At 56.9% G+C, this 15,539-nt stretch overlaps 1 protein-coding gene across 1 annotated transcript; it reads right to left on the bottom strand.

Moving 5' to 3' along the window:
* Window positions 1-3,519: 3,519 nt before the first annotated feature.
* On the bottom strand, window positions 3,520-12,563 carry LOC130603071 (sodium-dependent lysophosphatidylcholine symporter 1-like). The gene is made up of 13 exons (XM_057416549.1): window positions 12,525-12,563; window positions 8,032-8,151; window positions 7,584-7,708; window positions 6,856-6,988; window positions 6,400-6,478; window positions 5,825-5,979; window positions 5,523-5,613; window positions 5,214-5,335; window positions 5,013-5,096; window positions 4,788-4,871; window positions 4,477-4,589; window positions 3,999-4,142; window positions 3,520-3,727 (listed from the first exon to the last, which is right to left on the bottom strand). Exons 1-13 carry the CDS (start codon window positions 12,561-12,563, stop codon window positions 3,547-3,549), a joined length of 1,470 nt encoding a protein of 489 aa, XP_057272532.1. The 3' UTR covers window positions 3,520-3,546.
* Between the last annotated feature and the right edge of the window lie 2,976 nt (window positions 12,564-15,539).

Below are 15,539 nucleotides of genomic sequence, written 5' to 3'. Positions count from 1 at the left end.
ACCACCGGGGTTACCGGTTAAAGCGGCTGCTCCCCCCCGTGAGGGGGCTGAGGCGCTGGCACAGGGTGCCCAGAGAAGCTGTGGCTGCCCCATCCCTGGCAGTGTTCAAGGCCAGGTTGGACACAGGGGCTTGGAGCAAGCTGCTCCAGTGGAAGGGGTCCCTGCCTGTGGCAGGGGTTGGAGCTGGAGGAGCTTTAAGGTCCCTTCCAACCCAACCCATTCCATGGTTCCGTGTCCTTCCCAAGCTGTCCTGAACCGCGGAAATCATCTCTTGACGCGCTGCTATAGTCAGTGTGTGAAACAACGGCCGTGAATTGGGTTAGTTCAGGTGTCAGCCTCAGGCTGTGCCAGGGAACGCTTAGACTGGATATGAGGAACGTTCCTGCCCCAAACTGGTGCTCAGGTGTTGGTGTTGGAACAGGCACTGGAACAGGCACTGCAATGGGCATTAGAAAAGGAACTGGAACGGGCACTGCCATGGGCTTTAGAAGAGGCACTGGAAGGGGCACTGCAATGGGCTTTAGAAGAGGCACTGGAACGGGCACTGGAACAGGCACTGCAATGGGCATTAGGAGAGGCACTGGAATGGACACTGGAACGGGCACTGCAATGGGCTTTAGAAGAGGAACTGGAACAGGCACTGCAATGGGCACTACAATGGGCATTAGAAGCACTGCAATGGGCACTACAATGGGCTGCCCAGGCAGTGCTGGCGTCACCGTCCCTAGAGGGATACAAAGGACGTGCGGATGTGCCCAGCGCCATGGGTCAGTGGTGCCCTTGGCAGCACTGGGTTAACAATTGCCCTCCATGAGCTTCAAGGTCTTTCCCAAGCTAAACCATTCCATGTTCTACATTGATGCTGCTCCTCAGCACGTAGGCAAAGGTCAGCACCGGCCCCACGGTCCTGGGCAGGCTCAGTGGGTCCAATCAACCCTCCAAAAGGACTCTCTGCTGGTGACAGCGGCAGCTCTTTTCTTCCCTGCTCCAGTAAAGACCTGCTCCAGGCACAGGATTTGTGCCTCAAAGCGTCCCATTTCCTCCCTTCAAGAGCTGAACTGCAGCACCCGCAAGGGAGCAGAGACCTTCCAAGGACAGCCAAGAGGCTCGTGAAAAGCTGCTGTAAAGTGGGGCACGAGGGGAGGAGACTTGAAATAGCACCTGAAGGGATGGAGCGGGTTTTAATGGCTTCTGCCCTTTGCTCATATCTTTTAGATGCTGAAACACCAAGGGTGCCTTCCCTTGCTTGATGCTGGAGCATCACGCAGATGGGGCCCGTGGTCCCTGACTTTGCATGGAGCAGAGGAGGGCAATGGAGCTGGTGCAGGGCCTGGAGCACAAACGTGATGGGGAAGGGCTGAGGGACCTGGGAGGGTTTAATCTGGAGAAGAGAAGGCTCAGGGGGGACCTGATGGCTCCCTACAACTGCCTGACAGGAGCATGGAGCAGGAGGGGCTGGGCTGTGCTCCCAAGGGATGGGACAAGAGGAAACGGCCTCAAGCTGCCCCAGGGCAGGTTTAGATGGAGCTGAGGAACAATTCCTGCCCCAGAGGTGCTCAGGCATTGGAACAGGCTGCCCAGGGCAGGGCTGCAGGCACCAGCCCCGATGGTATTAAAGAGACGTGGATGTGGCACTTGGGGCCATGGGTCAGTGGTGGCCTTGGCAGGGCTGGGTTAACAGTTGGACTGGAGGAGCGTAAAGGTCTTTTCCACCCCAGACAGTCCCGTGGTTCTGCAATCTGTGCTCTCTGCAGGATTTTATACTCAACAATCAGAACGTTTCCTCAATGCTCAGAGGCGTTTGCTTGCTTGTGAATCGAAGAGCACCGAGGCTGAAAGCACGGTGGTGGCAGTGGGCAGAGCCTCCCAATGCCTCAGCATGGGCTGAGTCAGGCGATGCCACAGAGCACCCTGCGCCCACCAGAAACCAAGACAACAGCAGGAGGAAAAACAAGGGGGGAGAAACCAGACCGGAGGCTCTTTGTGTGCCTGAGAAACGGCTCTGACCCGGAGCGGCTGCGGGGGCCCTGACGCGGCTCTAAAGCATCTCCCCCGCTGATCCAAAGTTGTGCTGCAGGGCCCGAGGCTTCCCGTGACCTCCGTGCACGACTGGGGCTGCTTTGCTTGGGATGGTGGCGGTGGGCACGGGGTTGGGAGCCGCAGGGGCAGCCCACGGGCACACACAGCCCCAGCCCTAAAAATAACCACGCTCCCGCTCCGCCTCGGCTCCCAGCTGACAGCTACGGGGTGGTGGATGCGCCTCTTCCCCCTGCTGCCTCCTCCCTGTTGCCAGGAGAGATGTGGGGGTGCCGAGCAGCGCTTGCAAGAGGCTGCTGGGGGAGATCAGCTCCGGGCTGCGATGTGAAACCAGCTTCAATCCCAGCCTGGTTTGGGTTGGAAGGGGCCTTAAAGCTCCTCCAGCTCCATGCAGGGACCCCTTCCACTGGAGCAGCTTGCTGCAAGCCCCTGTGTCCAACCTGGCCTTGAGCACTGCCAGGGATGGGGCAGCCACAGCTTCTCTGGGCACCCTGTGCCAGCGCCTCAGCACCCTCACAGGGAAGAGCTTCTGCCTCAGAGCTCAGCTCAGTCTCCCCTCTGGCAGGTTCAAGCCATTCCCCTTGGCCTGCCCCACATGAGTGACGTTCATTTGACATTTGTGCCATAAGCTCCCAAGCTGCAGAAAGCAGGAGAAGCTGCCACAATCCTGCCCAGCTGCATGACCGGGGCAGTGCAGCCCATTCCTGCTGGGAAGCTCCCAGTTTCCCAGAGGTGATTCAGGTAACCCAGCACAGGCAGATGGACAGAGCTGGTTTCCAACACCCTCCTGCCGGGCACCATGGTTCAGCACATGCTTTAAACCACTGCTGGCTTGAGCTTCACCCTTGGTCAAAGAAATTCTCCCCCTTTCCCTGTGAAAGGGCAGCCTAAGCACAAGGATCGTGCTGCATTGGCTGTATTTTCCCTAAAATCTGGTCAAAAAGAGCTTCCTTTTGCAAACAACCGCAGTGCTCTTGGTGTGTGCTTTCCACAGCTGAAGTGACACCTCTGCCCCCCCAGTGCCCTTCCTGCTGGCACTGCAGCCTGTCCCAGGAGGTCACCATGGATCTGCCTTGCCCAGGTCGGTCAGGACCTGCCGAAAGAGCAGCGAGGCCAAGCCCTGGAGCAAGCAGCCCCGGTGAGGTGTCAGAGCTCGCTGTATGTGTGCAGCGGGACAGGAAGGGGGGCAGGATGCAGAGCAGGCCTTTGGGACAGGGAACAGGAAACAACAGGAAGCGATGGCTTTCCCTGAGAGCAGCACATCCTGAGAGCGCAGCAGCTCCGCGTCCGTCCCGGTGAGCTCAGCCGCTGCCAGCCAGGGCTTATTCGGGTTGTACTTGGTGTCTGTGAACAGCAGCACACCTGAAAGCTGGTCTGAGCCTCCAGAGGACCCCAAAACCCATTGGGAAGTGCACCCCTTGAGGGGATCGTAGCTCAGACATGGGGAGCTGCACTCCCCCATAAAACATTGCATGTTGGGCTAGGACCAAGGCTTCCGGGAGCTCAAATTTACCCCATTGCCTCCATCTCCATTCTCATCTCCTTCCTCCTCTCCTCACCAATAGGATGGAGGCAGAAGACAAATATGGCAATGAGCAGCAGGCTTATTGGGACTGGAGCCATGAGAAGCTGCAGGGTGAGGACCACAGAGGGGTTGGATGTGCAGTCTCCAGCATGGTAACCTGCAAAACTAGAGGAGAATGGTTTTCCTTCCCCCAGCCCCCTCAGGCCATCACAGAGGGCAAGCAGGCACTTCTGCTGCTCTCCTCTAGAAACTGGTCTTGGGGGCTCAGGTTTTGGGGGGGTTCTGCTTTTCTTGCTCCAACAGATGTTGGAAAGACAAATTTGGATTCCCCTGTGGCTGATTCCAGCACCTCCTCTCAACACTCTAGAGAACAGCAGTGGAAGCTGCCTGTGCTGGGCTGACACAAGGAGGGAGGTGGTGCTCATGGGGGGCTTACTGTAAGCTCAGTGTGGATATCCCCACGGCAAGGCCCCCAGCAAGCTTGTTGAAGAAGACATAAAAGGAGTAGAAGAGAGCCTCCAGGTTGAGGCAGCCGGGGTTCCTCAGCATGAAGTCATCTACTGCATCCGGCAGCATGGACCTGGGGGCACACAGCCCCAGGGACATGTCAGTGGCACCCACCCAGCTGAACACAGACGTAGCTGCTCCCAGCAGCAGAGAGAGACAGAATGCTTCAGAAAAAGAGAATTAAAAGAGTGCCCTGCACATGCTGCTGCCAAACCTGAGCACAGACTGAAGGATGCTGCTGGAGGACCATGGATCCCATCCGTGTCCCTTCCCAGTCCCATCTCCACACGTCCCTCAAGCTGCTGCACCGAGCAAACAGGCAGCCTTGGCACATCGAGGGTGCTGATCTCCCTAAATCCTTCCCCTCTGCTCTGCCTGGCAGGAGGCTCGGAGGTGCCTGCACTCACCATGGCAAAAGGTAGAGCACAGCCATGCTGCAGCCTGCCACCATCACCGGGAAGATGAAGGCCGGGAAGTTGTGCATCACTTGGGTGACAGCTACCAGGGCTGGGATGATGAGCTGTGCAAAGGGGGAAAGGGAAGACCAAAGCACATGGACCCTTCCTGCTGCTCACAGCAGCCTGCACCCATCTGCCCAGCCAGAGCCATGACCAGACACCATAGCCAGACGTGGCTCTGCTCCCAGACACCATGGTTAGCTGAGGACAAGGCTGTCCCCTCCCAGGGCTTCTCAATCCAAGGCCGTGGGCAAACTCACTGCCAGGCCCAGGGAGGCTGCTGTTTTCTTTCCAAATCTCCCCAAAAACCATTGCCAGAAGGGAATGGAGAGGGAAGCTGTGACCTGAGGAGAGAACCAGAGGGGAGGCTCAGCAATGGGTGATGTCCTTGCTGGTGGACAGAAACAGCAGCACATCACTCCAGGAGGCTGAGGTGACCCAGGGCTCAGCCCCTCCATCAGGAAGGTCTGCCTGGGCTCACTTACCAACATGATAAGCACTAAATGCTGGAACTTCCCGGCCAGCCCCGCAGCATGGGTACAGAAGAAGGCAAAGATCCCTTGTGTGATCTGGGAAAGCAACATGGGGATGTTCATGGCTGGGGTCCTCAGTTCGCCGTCTGGATAAACTCGCCTGGACACCTCATTCCCCACATTCTCTTCCTACCGTGGCAGCAGGTCTCTCACCTGGAAAGCCAGGGATGCGAAGAGGAAGGCACAGAGCAGCTGGGTGTAGGGCTTGTGTCCCACCATCATCCTCAGGCAGCTGGCAAAGGGCAGCTCAACCTTCCCCAGGGGCCTGAGGGGCCCTGAGAGGAGACAGCACTGGAGAAGAACCACAGCACAGGGGGGCACGGGGGGGGGGGGTGCACCGCTGTGTCTGGGGTGCAGCTCCACTGCCTCAGTACAGACACAACAGCATCCTCTGCAGCCCCATCCTCACCATCATCCAGCTGCCGCTGGGCACTCTCCAGACTGCATCTAAATGGACCTTACCTGGCTGCTCCTTGACACCGAAGATGAGAACCAGACAGGAAAGGCAATAGACTGAGCCCAGGACCAGGGATGCAAAGAAATAGGCTCTACGCTGGAAAATGAGAGACAGTGCACAGTGACAGTCAGACTGGTTTGTGCTGAAGGGACCTTAAAGCTCCTCCAGCTCCAACCCCTGCCACGGGCAGGGACCCCTTCCACTGGAGCAGCTTGATCCAAGCCCCTGTGTCCAACCTGGCCTTGAGCACTGCCAGGTATGGGTACGGTGTGGAGCAGAAGGGTGGCTGTGCCAAGCCAGCCCATACCGTGTTGTCCAGGGAGCCGGTGAGGCCGGAGGTGCTGGTATTGGACACGGTTTCATTCGACATGGAACAGCCGTTCATGCGGGCATGGTAACTGCCCACCATCTGCCCCTGGATTCCTGACCCGAGCAGAGTGCTGAACACCTCCATCCCCATTCCTGCCAGGACAGCCAGAGAGAAACCTCAGCCCACTCCCTGGCTGCTGGGACACAGCCCTAAGGTAAAGGACTGGCTTTGGGAACAGAACCAGAGGCACCACCGTCCAGAGCTTCCCCAGAAGCAGAGACCTGCTGTTTCTACCTGCTCTTTTTTTTCCCCCTTTCTCCAGCAGTCAATGCTTTAATGTTTGGAACCAATAAATCTGGCTCCTGACTCCCTCGGGGATGATACAGAGCTAAGAAATGCTTCTGCAGCTAAATTCTTAGCAGAAGATGACTGGTTTCATCCCTGGTTTCACCTCCTGGTTTACCCCAGCCACTCTGCAGCCTGTTCCAAGCCAAAGGACCTCATTCCTCCCTCCTCCAGGGAGGTTCTCCCAGGAATGCAGGCAGACAGGGGCTCAGGGCACAGACACTTACTGTAGGCAGTGGCTGAGTCACGGTCTCCCTGGGTTCCTCCCAGGAACATTGTGAGGGAAGAGTACGGCACATGGTAGCACTGGGGAGAGCAGAGTTCAGACACAGCCCCAGCTGCTGCTTCCCTGGTTTGCTGCTCATCACCCCCCTCATCCCTACACACAGCAGATGATGCTGCCTTCAGTGGCACCCTCTTCTGTGATCCGCTCTGTTCCCACAAAGCAGTGATGGAGAAGATCACATCACCATGCCCAGGCAGCCCAACTGCAACCCCAGCATTCAAATGCACCCACTGCTCCATCTCCCCATCCCTGCTGGCATGGTCTGCACCATCCTGCTTCCCCCATCTACTGCTCTTCTCTGGGTCCTTCCTGGGACCCCCCCATCCGAGCGTGGCCCCATCCCCTGCAGTACAGGCTGTTGTGTGAGGCAGCCAGCCCCAGGCACCATGTTCCTTACAGTCATGCAGGTCTGGAAGAAGCTGTACATGAACAGGTACCACAGGAATTTCAGGGCGGCGGGGGTGGCATCCGGGAGGCTGGACCACATCATGCAGTAGCAGAGCACCCCGAAGGGCATGGAGCACGCGATCCTGTGGAGGCACGGAGCTGCTCAGATGGGACCCTCACACACGGTGGTCGCACTTCTCCTTGCACAAGCTGAGCTACGTAGCACAGCCTCTTTCCCAGCTTCCGAACCGGAGCCCAGCTACTGTGAGATCAGAGTACATGAGAGGAGGCAGCTCTGCTCAGGTGAGTGCCCATCGCAGTGAAAAAGTAATGCTCCAACATCTCTTCCTTAACCACTTCAAGCCCTTGCCCTGCAGCAGAACTGGGGGGGCAGAAGGAACCCTCCATGTGGAAGATCTGCCTGTGGTTAGAGCTGCTGGCACAGCAAACTGCCACCACACAGGGCTCTCAGAGCACCAAAGCCTTGAGAACATGAGGTCCCGGAGTGACTGACAGCAAGCAGACAGGTTTGCAGTACATCCCTCCTGTTTCACTGCAATGACATATGGACCCCACTGCGAGTTGTGTCATCTTTTGTGTCCTTGCAACGTTAAGGTTTGGAATTCTCCAGAAGCCACAATCACACTGAACTCCCAGTGAAGCATCCCAGTGTCTCCTGGTGCTAGTACTCAATAAGCCCAGCAAAGACCCTCCAGAAGCTCCAGCCCCGACACCCACCATGGCACCAGCTTGCCGTATTTTGTCCTCGGGCTCTTGCTGACCAGGAAGCCAATAGCTGGGTCAGTAACTGCATCCCAGGCTCTCCCAAGGAAAAGGATCAAAGAGGCATGGAACGGCTCCAGCTGAAGGGGAAACAGAAACCACAGCACGAAAGGGAAGGAAGTCCTGCTGAAAAGCTGCGAGCAGTGAGCCCGAGGCAGCTCCCTCGAGCCAAGGTTTCATCTGCATCCCCTGGAGACCACTCCAGGCACTGAAGTGGCCCAGAAACATCTCCTGCACCCCCACCAGTATTTGCATGATGTGATTTTGATGCAGTTTGAACAGCTAATTCTAATGAGCATTTCCAAGGGGTTTTAGCCACCCACCGAACCCTGCCCTTGCCCCATTGTGCTGAGCTTATGCTAAGCCCCTTTTGCAGATAACCCCGTCTCAAGTGGCCACTCACCTGCACGACATCCAGCAGGAAGATCTGGAGGAAAAACCCCAGGGCATTGCCCGTCATCTGGTAGGGAATGCCCCCAACAGCATAGCAAACCTTCCTGCAGAGCGGCAGCCCCGGCTCCTCCTGCAGCCAGAGGGAACAAGCCCACCTAAGAAGCAATGCACACCTCGGGCTGACAGCAAGCCCCCAGCTTACCCCACCCTCAGGGCTCTCCGAGGCCCATTTAACCCCCAGTTGACACCCACAAGCAGGGTGCTGATGGTAGCTGGGGTGCTGTGATGTGCTTCCCTGTCTGCTGGTGACCTTAGTGCATCAGGCCATGGTGTTTCCTACCCGTGACCTGGCTCCTGGGGTCCTGCTCAATGCATTTGCTGTTCTTCATAAGCCTTCAAGGGTATGAGCTCGGGGGTTACGAGCATGCTGCCAGCCTCTATGGGGCAAGCTGGTCTAGGGGAAGGTGTCCCTGCTTCCGCACAAGCTGAGACCGGATGGATCAGCTGCTCTCTCTGAGGTCTCATCCTGCAGTAGCCTCCTGATCCTGTGCAACACAGAGGTGCATCACTGCTGACAGCAAGATGGCTTTGGGGTGGGAGGAAGGCAGGGCTGCAGGTAGCCTCTGGGAACTTGCGAGCTCCTTGAGGCTCGGTTGGGTATTTACTGCAGGTAAGCACATCCAAATTAAACAGAGGCTTTGCCATCAGCCCTCTTCCTGCGTGCTGAAATGTTCCTTGTGCCTTCCCCGTTATCTATAGAAATCCCTGGGCGCTGGCCTTTGCAGCCTCTCCTCCGACTGCCCCCGTTACAGTTGCTTGAAGTCTGATGCAGTTTGGACTTTTTAATGTGACAGAAATAGAAGCACTGGACGGAGGCTGGACAGAATAAGGACAGACAGTGTTGGACCAGCTCAGCAGAGAGCACCGCGGCTGGCATTACATATGGATCTCGTTTGTTAGCAGCCTGTGATGACAGAATCCCAGCCTGGTTTGCATTGAAGGGACCTTAAAGCTCCTCCAGCTCCAACTCCTGCCATGGGCAGGGACCCCTTCCACTGCAGCAGCTTGCTCCAAGCCCCTGTGTCCAACCTGGCCTTGAGCACTGCCAGGGATGGGGCAGCCACAGCTTCTCTGGGCGCCCTGCCTGTTTGGCTGTGCCACCGAGAGCTCCAAGAGCCACCCTTGAGGGGTGAGAGACCTTCATTGTGGTGCTTAGGGAACAGCTTCTGAAAGGACAGGCTCAATCCCCCGAAAAGCAGCATTCCAGAAGGCTCTGAGTGCATTTCCCTCACGTAACCATTAGCAATAACTCCTCCGCAGCCCATGGATAAAGCACTGACGCTGCTGTGCCCACCAGGCCCAATGTCCCCAGCACACCCAGGGAGCAGAGCTCCTGCTTCCCCTGTGCTGGGTAACCTCAGCCTGCTCGAGCCTCCCAACTCCTGCCTCCGCTTTCCTCCCTGCCCTTTCCAGCACAGGTCCCCCCTGCGCTCCAAATTGCAGAGCAGGCTGGTCCCGCGGGGCTGGCAGGAGCCTTGGGCTCTCAGCACCACCGCGGAGCGTTGACTCATCCCCCAAGAGCTCGTTTCCACAGCAATGCTGCTTCTAAAATGACAAAAGCCCTTCCTGTGGGCTCGAAGGTTTTGAGGGCAGCTCTGGGTGCCGTGCTGCTCGCAGCAGGTAGGATGGAGCCGGGCACGGCTCTGCCCATCCCGCCTGGGAGGCAGCAACAACAGAACGGGGAGCTCTGCTCCAACAATGGCATCTGGAGCCTGAGTCAGAAACACTTGACAACACCCACAGCCCGCGGCTGCTGCGCCAGGCGGGCTCGGCGTGGGTGTGAGCACGTGTGCCAGCGCTGCTGCATGTGAGGAGCCAGCACCCTGGACACTGAGCTTAGAATAAGAATGGGTTGGGGTGGAAGGGACCTTAAAGCTCCTCCAGCTCCAACCCCTGCCACGGGCAGGGACCCCTTCCACTGGAGCAGCTTGCTCCAAGCCCCTGTGTCCAACCTGGCCTTGAGCACTGCCAGGGATGGGGCAGCCACAGCTTCTCTGGGCACCCTGTGCCAGCGCCTCAGCACCCTCACAGAGAAGAGCTTCTGCCTTATCTCCAACCTGAACTCCCCCTGTTTGTCTGAACCCATCACCCCTTGTCCTGTTGCTACCGTCCCTGATGAAGAGCCACTCTCCAGCATCCTTGGAGCCCCCTTCAGACACTGCTCTGAGGTCTCCACGCAGCTTCCAGCCCCAGCACTCTCAGCCTGTCATGGCTTTTATCCTAAGGGCTTCTACAGGTGTCTTACCTCCCTGCAGACCTCTCTGTTCTGTTGGAGAGCTCCTCCTTGGCTGGACCTGTGCATCTCAGCATCTTCGGGACCAGCTGGAAGCATGACTGCAGGGATGAGTGCCCTGCAGCGACATGCGCCAGGGATGCGGAAACTTCCTGGCCCAGGGAGAGGAAGTATTGGCCTCGGACGTCAAAGAGCACATGACAAGCACAGAGTGGAACTGGATAGAGACCTGACAAGTGAAACACATCATCTGCAGGGCCCCAGGGGAAGCGAGCGGCCTTGAAGGAGGAGCATGGCCAGAGCCTGCCCATGGGGGCAGGAAGCCTGGCAGGGCTCACAGGGGACCATGTACTCGGCTCTCAGGAGCTGTGCCAGCACCTCAGCACCCTCACAGGGAAGAGCTTCTGCCTAAGAGCTCAACTCAGTCTCCCCTCGGGCAGGTTAAAGCCATTCCCCTTGGCCTGTCCCTACATCCCTTGTCCCAAGCCCCTCTCCGGGTTTCCTGCAGCCCCTTTAGGCACTGGAGCTGCTCTCAGGTCTCCCCTTCAGGAGCCTTCTCTTCTCCAGGCTGACCCAGCCCAGCTCTCTCAGCCTGGCTCCAGAGCAGAGCTGCTCCTGTCCTCTTTCCTTTCTCTATTAAGCAAGACCTGCAGTTATCAACCTCTTTCAGCCTGCGATCTCCTGAGCGCTCCCCCATGACAATGCAGACCCCCCACAAAAACGTGCTTTTCTCTGTCCCCCTTCACAGCCCCAGAGCCCAGCATCTCGGCATCACAAACCCAAACCTCCCCTGCATTAAGAGCAGTGGGAGCCCAGCTCCTGGGAGCAGCTGAGTTCCCAAGGCTCTGGTGCTCCTCACACACAGCACATCACCACAGAGGCAGAGCCCGGGCAGAGCAACCCAGGCAAAGCCCCCTCCCTGCTCTCCCCCACATTACCAAGAGCCACTGGGAGGGTTAAATCCACGTTGGTGTCCCTGTATCACCACCCATAAGGGAACTCAAGCACCTGTCTCCAGGGCTCATCCCCATGCTGTTAGGCTGTCTTCAGCTCATCCTGACCCAGTGGGGGTTAATCTCAAACCCCTCAGTCTCCCAGGCTGAGTCAGAACTCGGTTCCTAAGCCCCAGCAGGACTGAGTCAGCGGCATCTCTCCTCACTGCTGTTCTGCTGACATCCCAGATAACAAATATCACTCACGCTGGACCACAGCCAGCGCAGGGGCAGCCAAATCCCTGTCTCCCACCGGCGTATCTAAGCATACATCTCTATCAGAAAGCTCACCACTTCTCTCCCCACCCCAGAGGAAAGGGAAAACTCAAGAGGAAACAGAAAACCTGATTTTTAGGTTTTTTTTTTCCTAGGCTGTTCTTGTAACGTGGGTGGTTGGGTACCACTGGAGATGGTACTCAGCAGTTAATCCTCTGCTTGGCATTGTTTACTCTCCAGGTGCTCATAGGTGCAGGAAGCCAAGAGAGGCCCCTCCGTTGCCCCCCAGAGCAGCTCTGCAGCCCTCACTCCCTGCCTACTGCAGCGCTCAATTCTCCTCCTCACAGGGAAGCTCCATTCCTGCTCACGTTGAAAAACCAAACCCGACCACAAAACCAAGTCTAAAGGCAGCGAATGGGACTTTCTGGCACGGGAGCAAGCGGCAGCAGTTGGATACCTTCCACTGGCAAACCCTTTACCACCACTCTTTGCTCCAGCAGTTCTCGTGTTCCCCTGAGCACAGCTGCTTCCGCTGGGTGGAACGGGAGCCACGGCCTCAAGAGCCACCAAGGTGGATGCGGCAGAAGAGCTGCTGCTGCTGGAGGCCCCATAAGCCAACGAAGAGTGAATGACATGAGGATCACGAGATGTACCTGAGTAAATAGGAACATCTGTAATCCCTTCAGGACCTGCCAGCACTGGGACGGACAGGAGCAGTGCAGGCAAGACACCCCAGTGAGATAAGCATTTAGGAATGGAGTAAATAAGTCAGAAAATGATGAATTGATAAATCAAGAGGTGCTTGACACAGGAGCTGTTTGGCTGCCAGTGCTCTGAGCCTGCTGCAGCATTAGTGCTACCCTGCTCTCCATAGAAGCATGTAATTGGGAAACGGGGGGCTCGTTTGGAAGAGCTGCTGACAGGTAAGAACTAGAGGGGATTTCTCTTCCTGTTGTGTGGAACTCGGTGGGATCCCCGTGGAGCTCCAGCCCTGCAGCTCACCTGGTCAGCAGCAGCAACACGCACCTTTGGTTCAGACATCGTGTGCTCGTGTCCTTCCCCCATTGGCCACAATTCATGGTCCCATCCTCCTGCAGCTGCAGGTGCCCTGAGATTCCTTGCTCCCCATCACCTCCGGTCGCTTCCTCCCATTATCTGTAGCTGAGCTTCCCGAGCTCTGTGCCAGAACACAGCAACCAGCTTTGTGCTTTGTGCTGTCCACGTTGTTTGACCTCAGTGGGCAGCTCAGGCACGGCTACACCTGGAAGTGGATGTTCCTCCACCAGCATCACTGACCATGCATGGAAGAGGGACCAGGAAACACCCCATGGCAAAGGCAGCACCCCAGAGGGGAGGCGAAGTACCCAGGCAATGATGCAGAACGCGATCAGAAAACCCAGGAACTCAACCTTAGCAGCCAGGATGTGGGAAAAGAAGAAAACACCAAAGTGCCCCAAAAGGGAAAGAATCCAAGGAAGTTCTGCAGTCACCATCTGAGGAAGAGGAAATGGGTGAAACAGGAGGAAAGCTCTGGGATGGAGTGGACGCATCAGCCCCAGACAGGACAGCACCCAGTGAAAGTGGCTCTATCTCAACATGCAGATGTTGAACAGGAGCGAGGTTCCACACGAGAGGTGGAGCACCGCTGAGCACCAGCTGTGAGAGGCAGGAAGCTGGGGAGGGAGGGATCAGAGGGAAAGGAACGTCTCAAAGTGAAACCCTTCACCAGGCAGGGCAGGGAAACGACACCTTGTGAGCATAAAGGCCGGTTTTAGAAGAGCCCAACCTGAGCCTGTGACTCTGCTAGAACAAAGAAAAGGGATGACAAAGGGAAGAGCTTTTACTTGCAAGTCAGGAACTCCCCAACCACCACCACAGACTGCAGGAGTGTCAGAAATGAGCATTTACCTTCCTGCAGGGACACGTCAAACACCAAAGAGCTGCATGAGTGATGAAGAAGGGGATGCTCTTCGCAGAACCAAGGTGTCTCCCCAGCCCTTCTCCCTGCTCTGCTGTGTTATCCCAACCCTGTCCATTTGCCTGTCATTTTTGCTTTAAGGCTTATTTCAGGGTGACACATTCCTGCAGCTCACAGAAGGAGACAGTTTAATACAGGAGGTTGCATGTATGTTGCTTCCAGTTCGTTCCACAGCCTCTTTTGTGGAAGATGTGCCTTATCTTGTTCCAGACACCGCTTCAGTGCTCCACTCGGGAATGCTCCCGGGAGCCCAGCGGAGCTGATCCTGTGCACCAGGAGATAAGGACTGCTCATTACTGACAAACATAAAGCCCAAGCAGAGGCTCAGAGGAAGGAGGAGGCGGCAGCGGTGTCACAGAGGGCTCAGACACACAGAGAGAGCAGCACAAGGGGCAGGAGCTCCCAGCTCCTCCGCAGGAGCCTGCAAGGCGCAGAGCGGTGTCTCTGCAGCACTGCCACCCGCCGGCTCGGGAGGAAACGCGACTTTCCTGGCACACAAACGTCTTGAGGCCCAGAGCAACCCGGAATTGATCACCCCGGTGCCGAGGAGAGAGCGGGCAGGAAACCTGGATGTGGAAGTTGCCATCGGTGAGCGGAACCTGCACAACAAACCCCTTGGGGTCGGCAGCTGGAGGAGCTGCTGTCTGGCTACCAGCCCTCGTTTCACTTGCAGGGACCACAAGGACCATGGATGGCAGCTGGTTGTCACCTCAGCCCTCTGATGGCACTGGCTAACCAAGGCAGAAGAGGACACAGATGAAGTCTCTATCTGGGTTCAGGAGCAGATCCTGTCCAGCAGTCTGGAAGAGGTTATCCCAGGTCCCTAAAATGGCACAAGATACAAGAGCAAGGCCAGGTTGGAGGGGGCTGCTCCAGTGGAAGGCGTCCCTGTCCATGGTAGGGGTTGGAACCAGATGAGCTTAAGGTCCCTTCCAACCCAACCCAGGCTGGGATTCTATGAACGCCTCCAAAGAATGGCTCCAATGAGTGGCTTCCCACAGGGCAGTTACCGAGCTCCAGGGTAAATCCCCTTTCTGAGCTCTTTGTACAGGTTCACACCGATTACCGAGTGGGCACAAAGCACCAAGTGCTGCAGAAAAACACCTTCAAGCCACTGCTGAGACTCTGAATCTCACTGAGCTGCAGAGGGCTGAAGGGAAGCCAGAGCAGGCACTGCATGCACACCGTCCCAGCCACGAGAACCAGCCACAGAAAGGCTCAAACGCTGCTTTCCTCTTTTGTGGGCTTTTAATGGCAATTTTCACAACAGTTTACAAACTCCTTGTTACTCACATTATGGCTCCAGTTAGGAATGAACAGGGAATGGAATTCAGCTCTCAATGGAGGAACTGGTGGTAAAACTGCCCTTTGCTGAGGTCTGGAATCTCCTCCCGCGTTGTGCATTAATACAGGCGGCCAAGCGAGTTCCTCACGCTGAACCTGCCTGACCTGCTGCACCGACCTGCTGCCCTGCCCCAGCCTGCACCTCCCGGCCCTACCGCTTGTCCTCTGTGCCCACGAGGGGACCTAGGAGCTTCGGAGCACTGAGGGGTTGGACTCACAGTGCAGGGTTCCAGCTGGGATGCTCCAGCCCTGGGCATGGCAGTGGTGCAGCCTCTGCAGATGGGATGGTGCTGGATCAGTTCCCACTCGGCTGATGTCTGGAGGCCCACGGTTCCACACAGCTCTCCAGTTCTGCTCCGAGGGCAGCACTAGAGCAGCGAGCACGTTGTGGGCTGGTGCAAAGTGCCCTGGCACAAGGCTATAGATGGTAACTTGTACGTGCGACTACTACCAGGCCCTTACATCAAGGCATTAAAGAAAGCACCCGGAGGATTCTGTTCAAAGGAGAGAAAGATGCAGAGACCCGAGTCCAAAACACAACCAGCACAACAGAGCAAAGCTGGAGAATTCCAGCTGTGCAGCTACGCTAGCCCTCAGCAGAGGAAATAAATCAAAGGGTCCTACAGGCTTGAGTTTTCCCACCTGAGCTGTTTCCATCATCTCAGTAATTCACCTCTCAAAACAAAACTTGCTTT

Source organism: Pezoporus wallicus, unplaced genomic scaffold, assembly GCF_028554395.1.
Source record: "Pezoporus wallicus isolate ANWC-B61680 ecotype Strahan unplaced genomic scaffold, APGP_CSIRO_Pwel_v1 contig_13399, whole genome shotgun sequence".
Lineage (NCBI taxonomy): Eukaryota > Metazoa > Chordata > Aves > Psittaciformes > Psittacidae > Pezoporus > Pezoporus wallicus.
This window is presented reverse-complemented; position numbering and strand designations above follow the sequence as displayed.

What these genes read in the sequence shown, in the direction of transcription:
- LOC130603071 (XM_057416549.1), bottom strand. Translation starts at nt 12,563, where the DNA reads ATGTCTGAACCAAAGGTGCGTGTTGCTGCTGCTGACCAG. An exon ending in CAGCCTCCCTGGGCCTGGCA is followed by an intron (nt 4,590 to 4,787) that starts GTGAGTTTGCCC and finishes CCCTTTGCACAG; the next exon opens with CTCATCATCCCAGCCCTGGT. An exon ending in ATATCCACACTGAGCTTACA is followed by an intron (nt 3,728 to 3,998) that starts GTAAGCCCCCCA and finishes ATTCTCCTCTAG; the next exon opens with TTTTGCAGGTTACCATGCTG.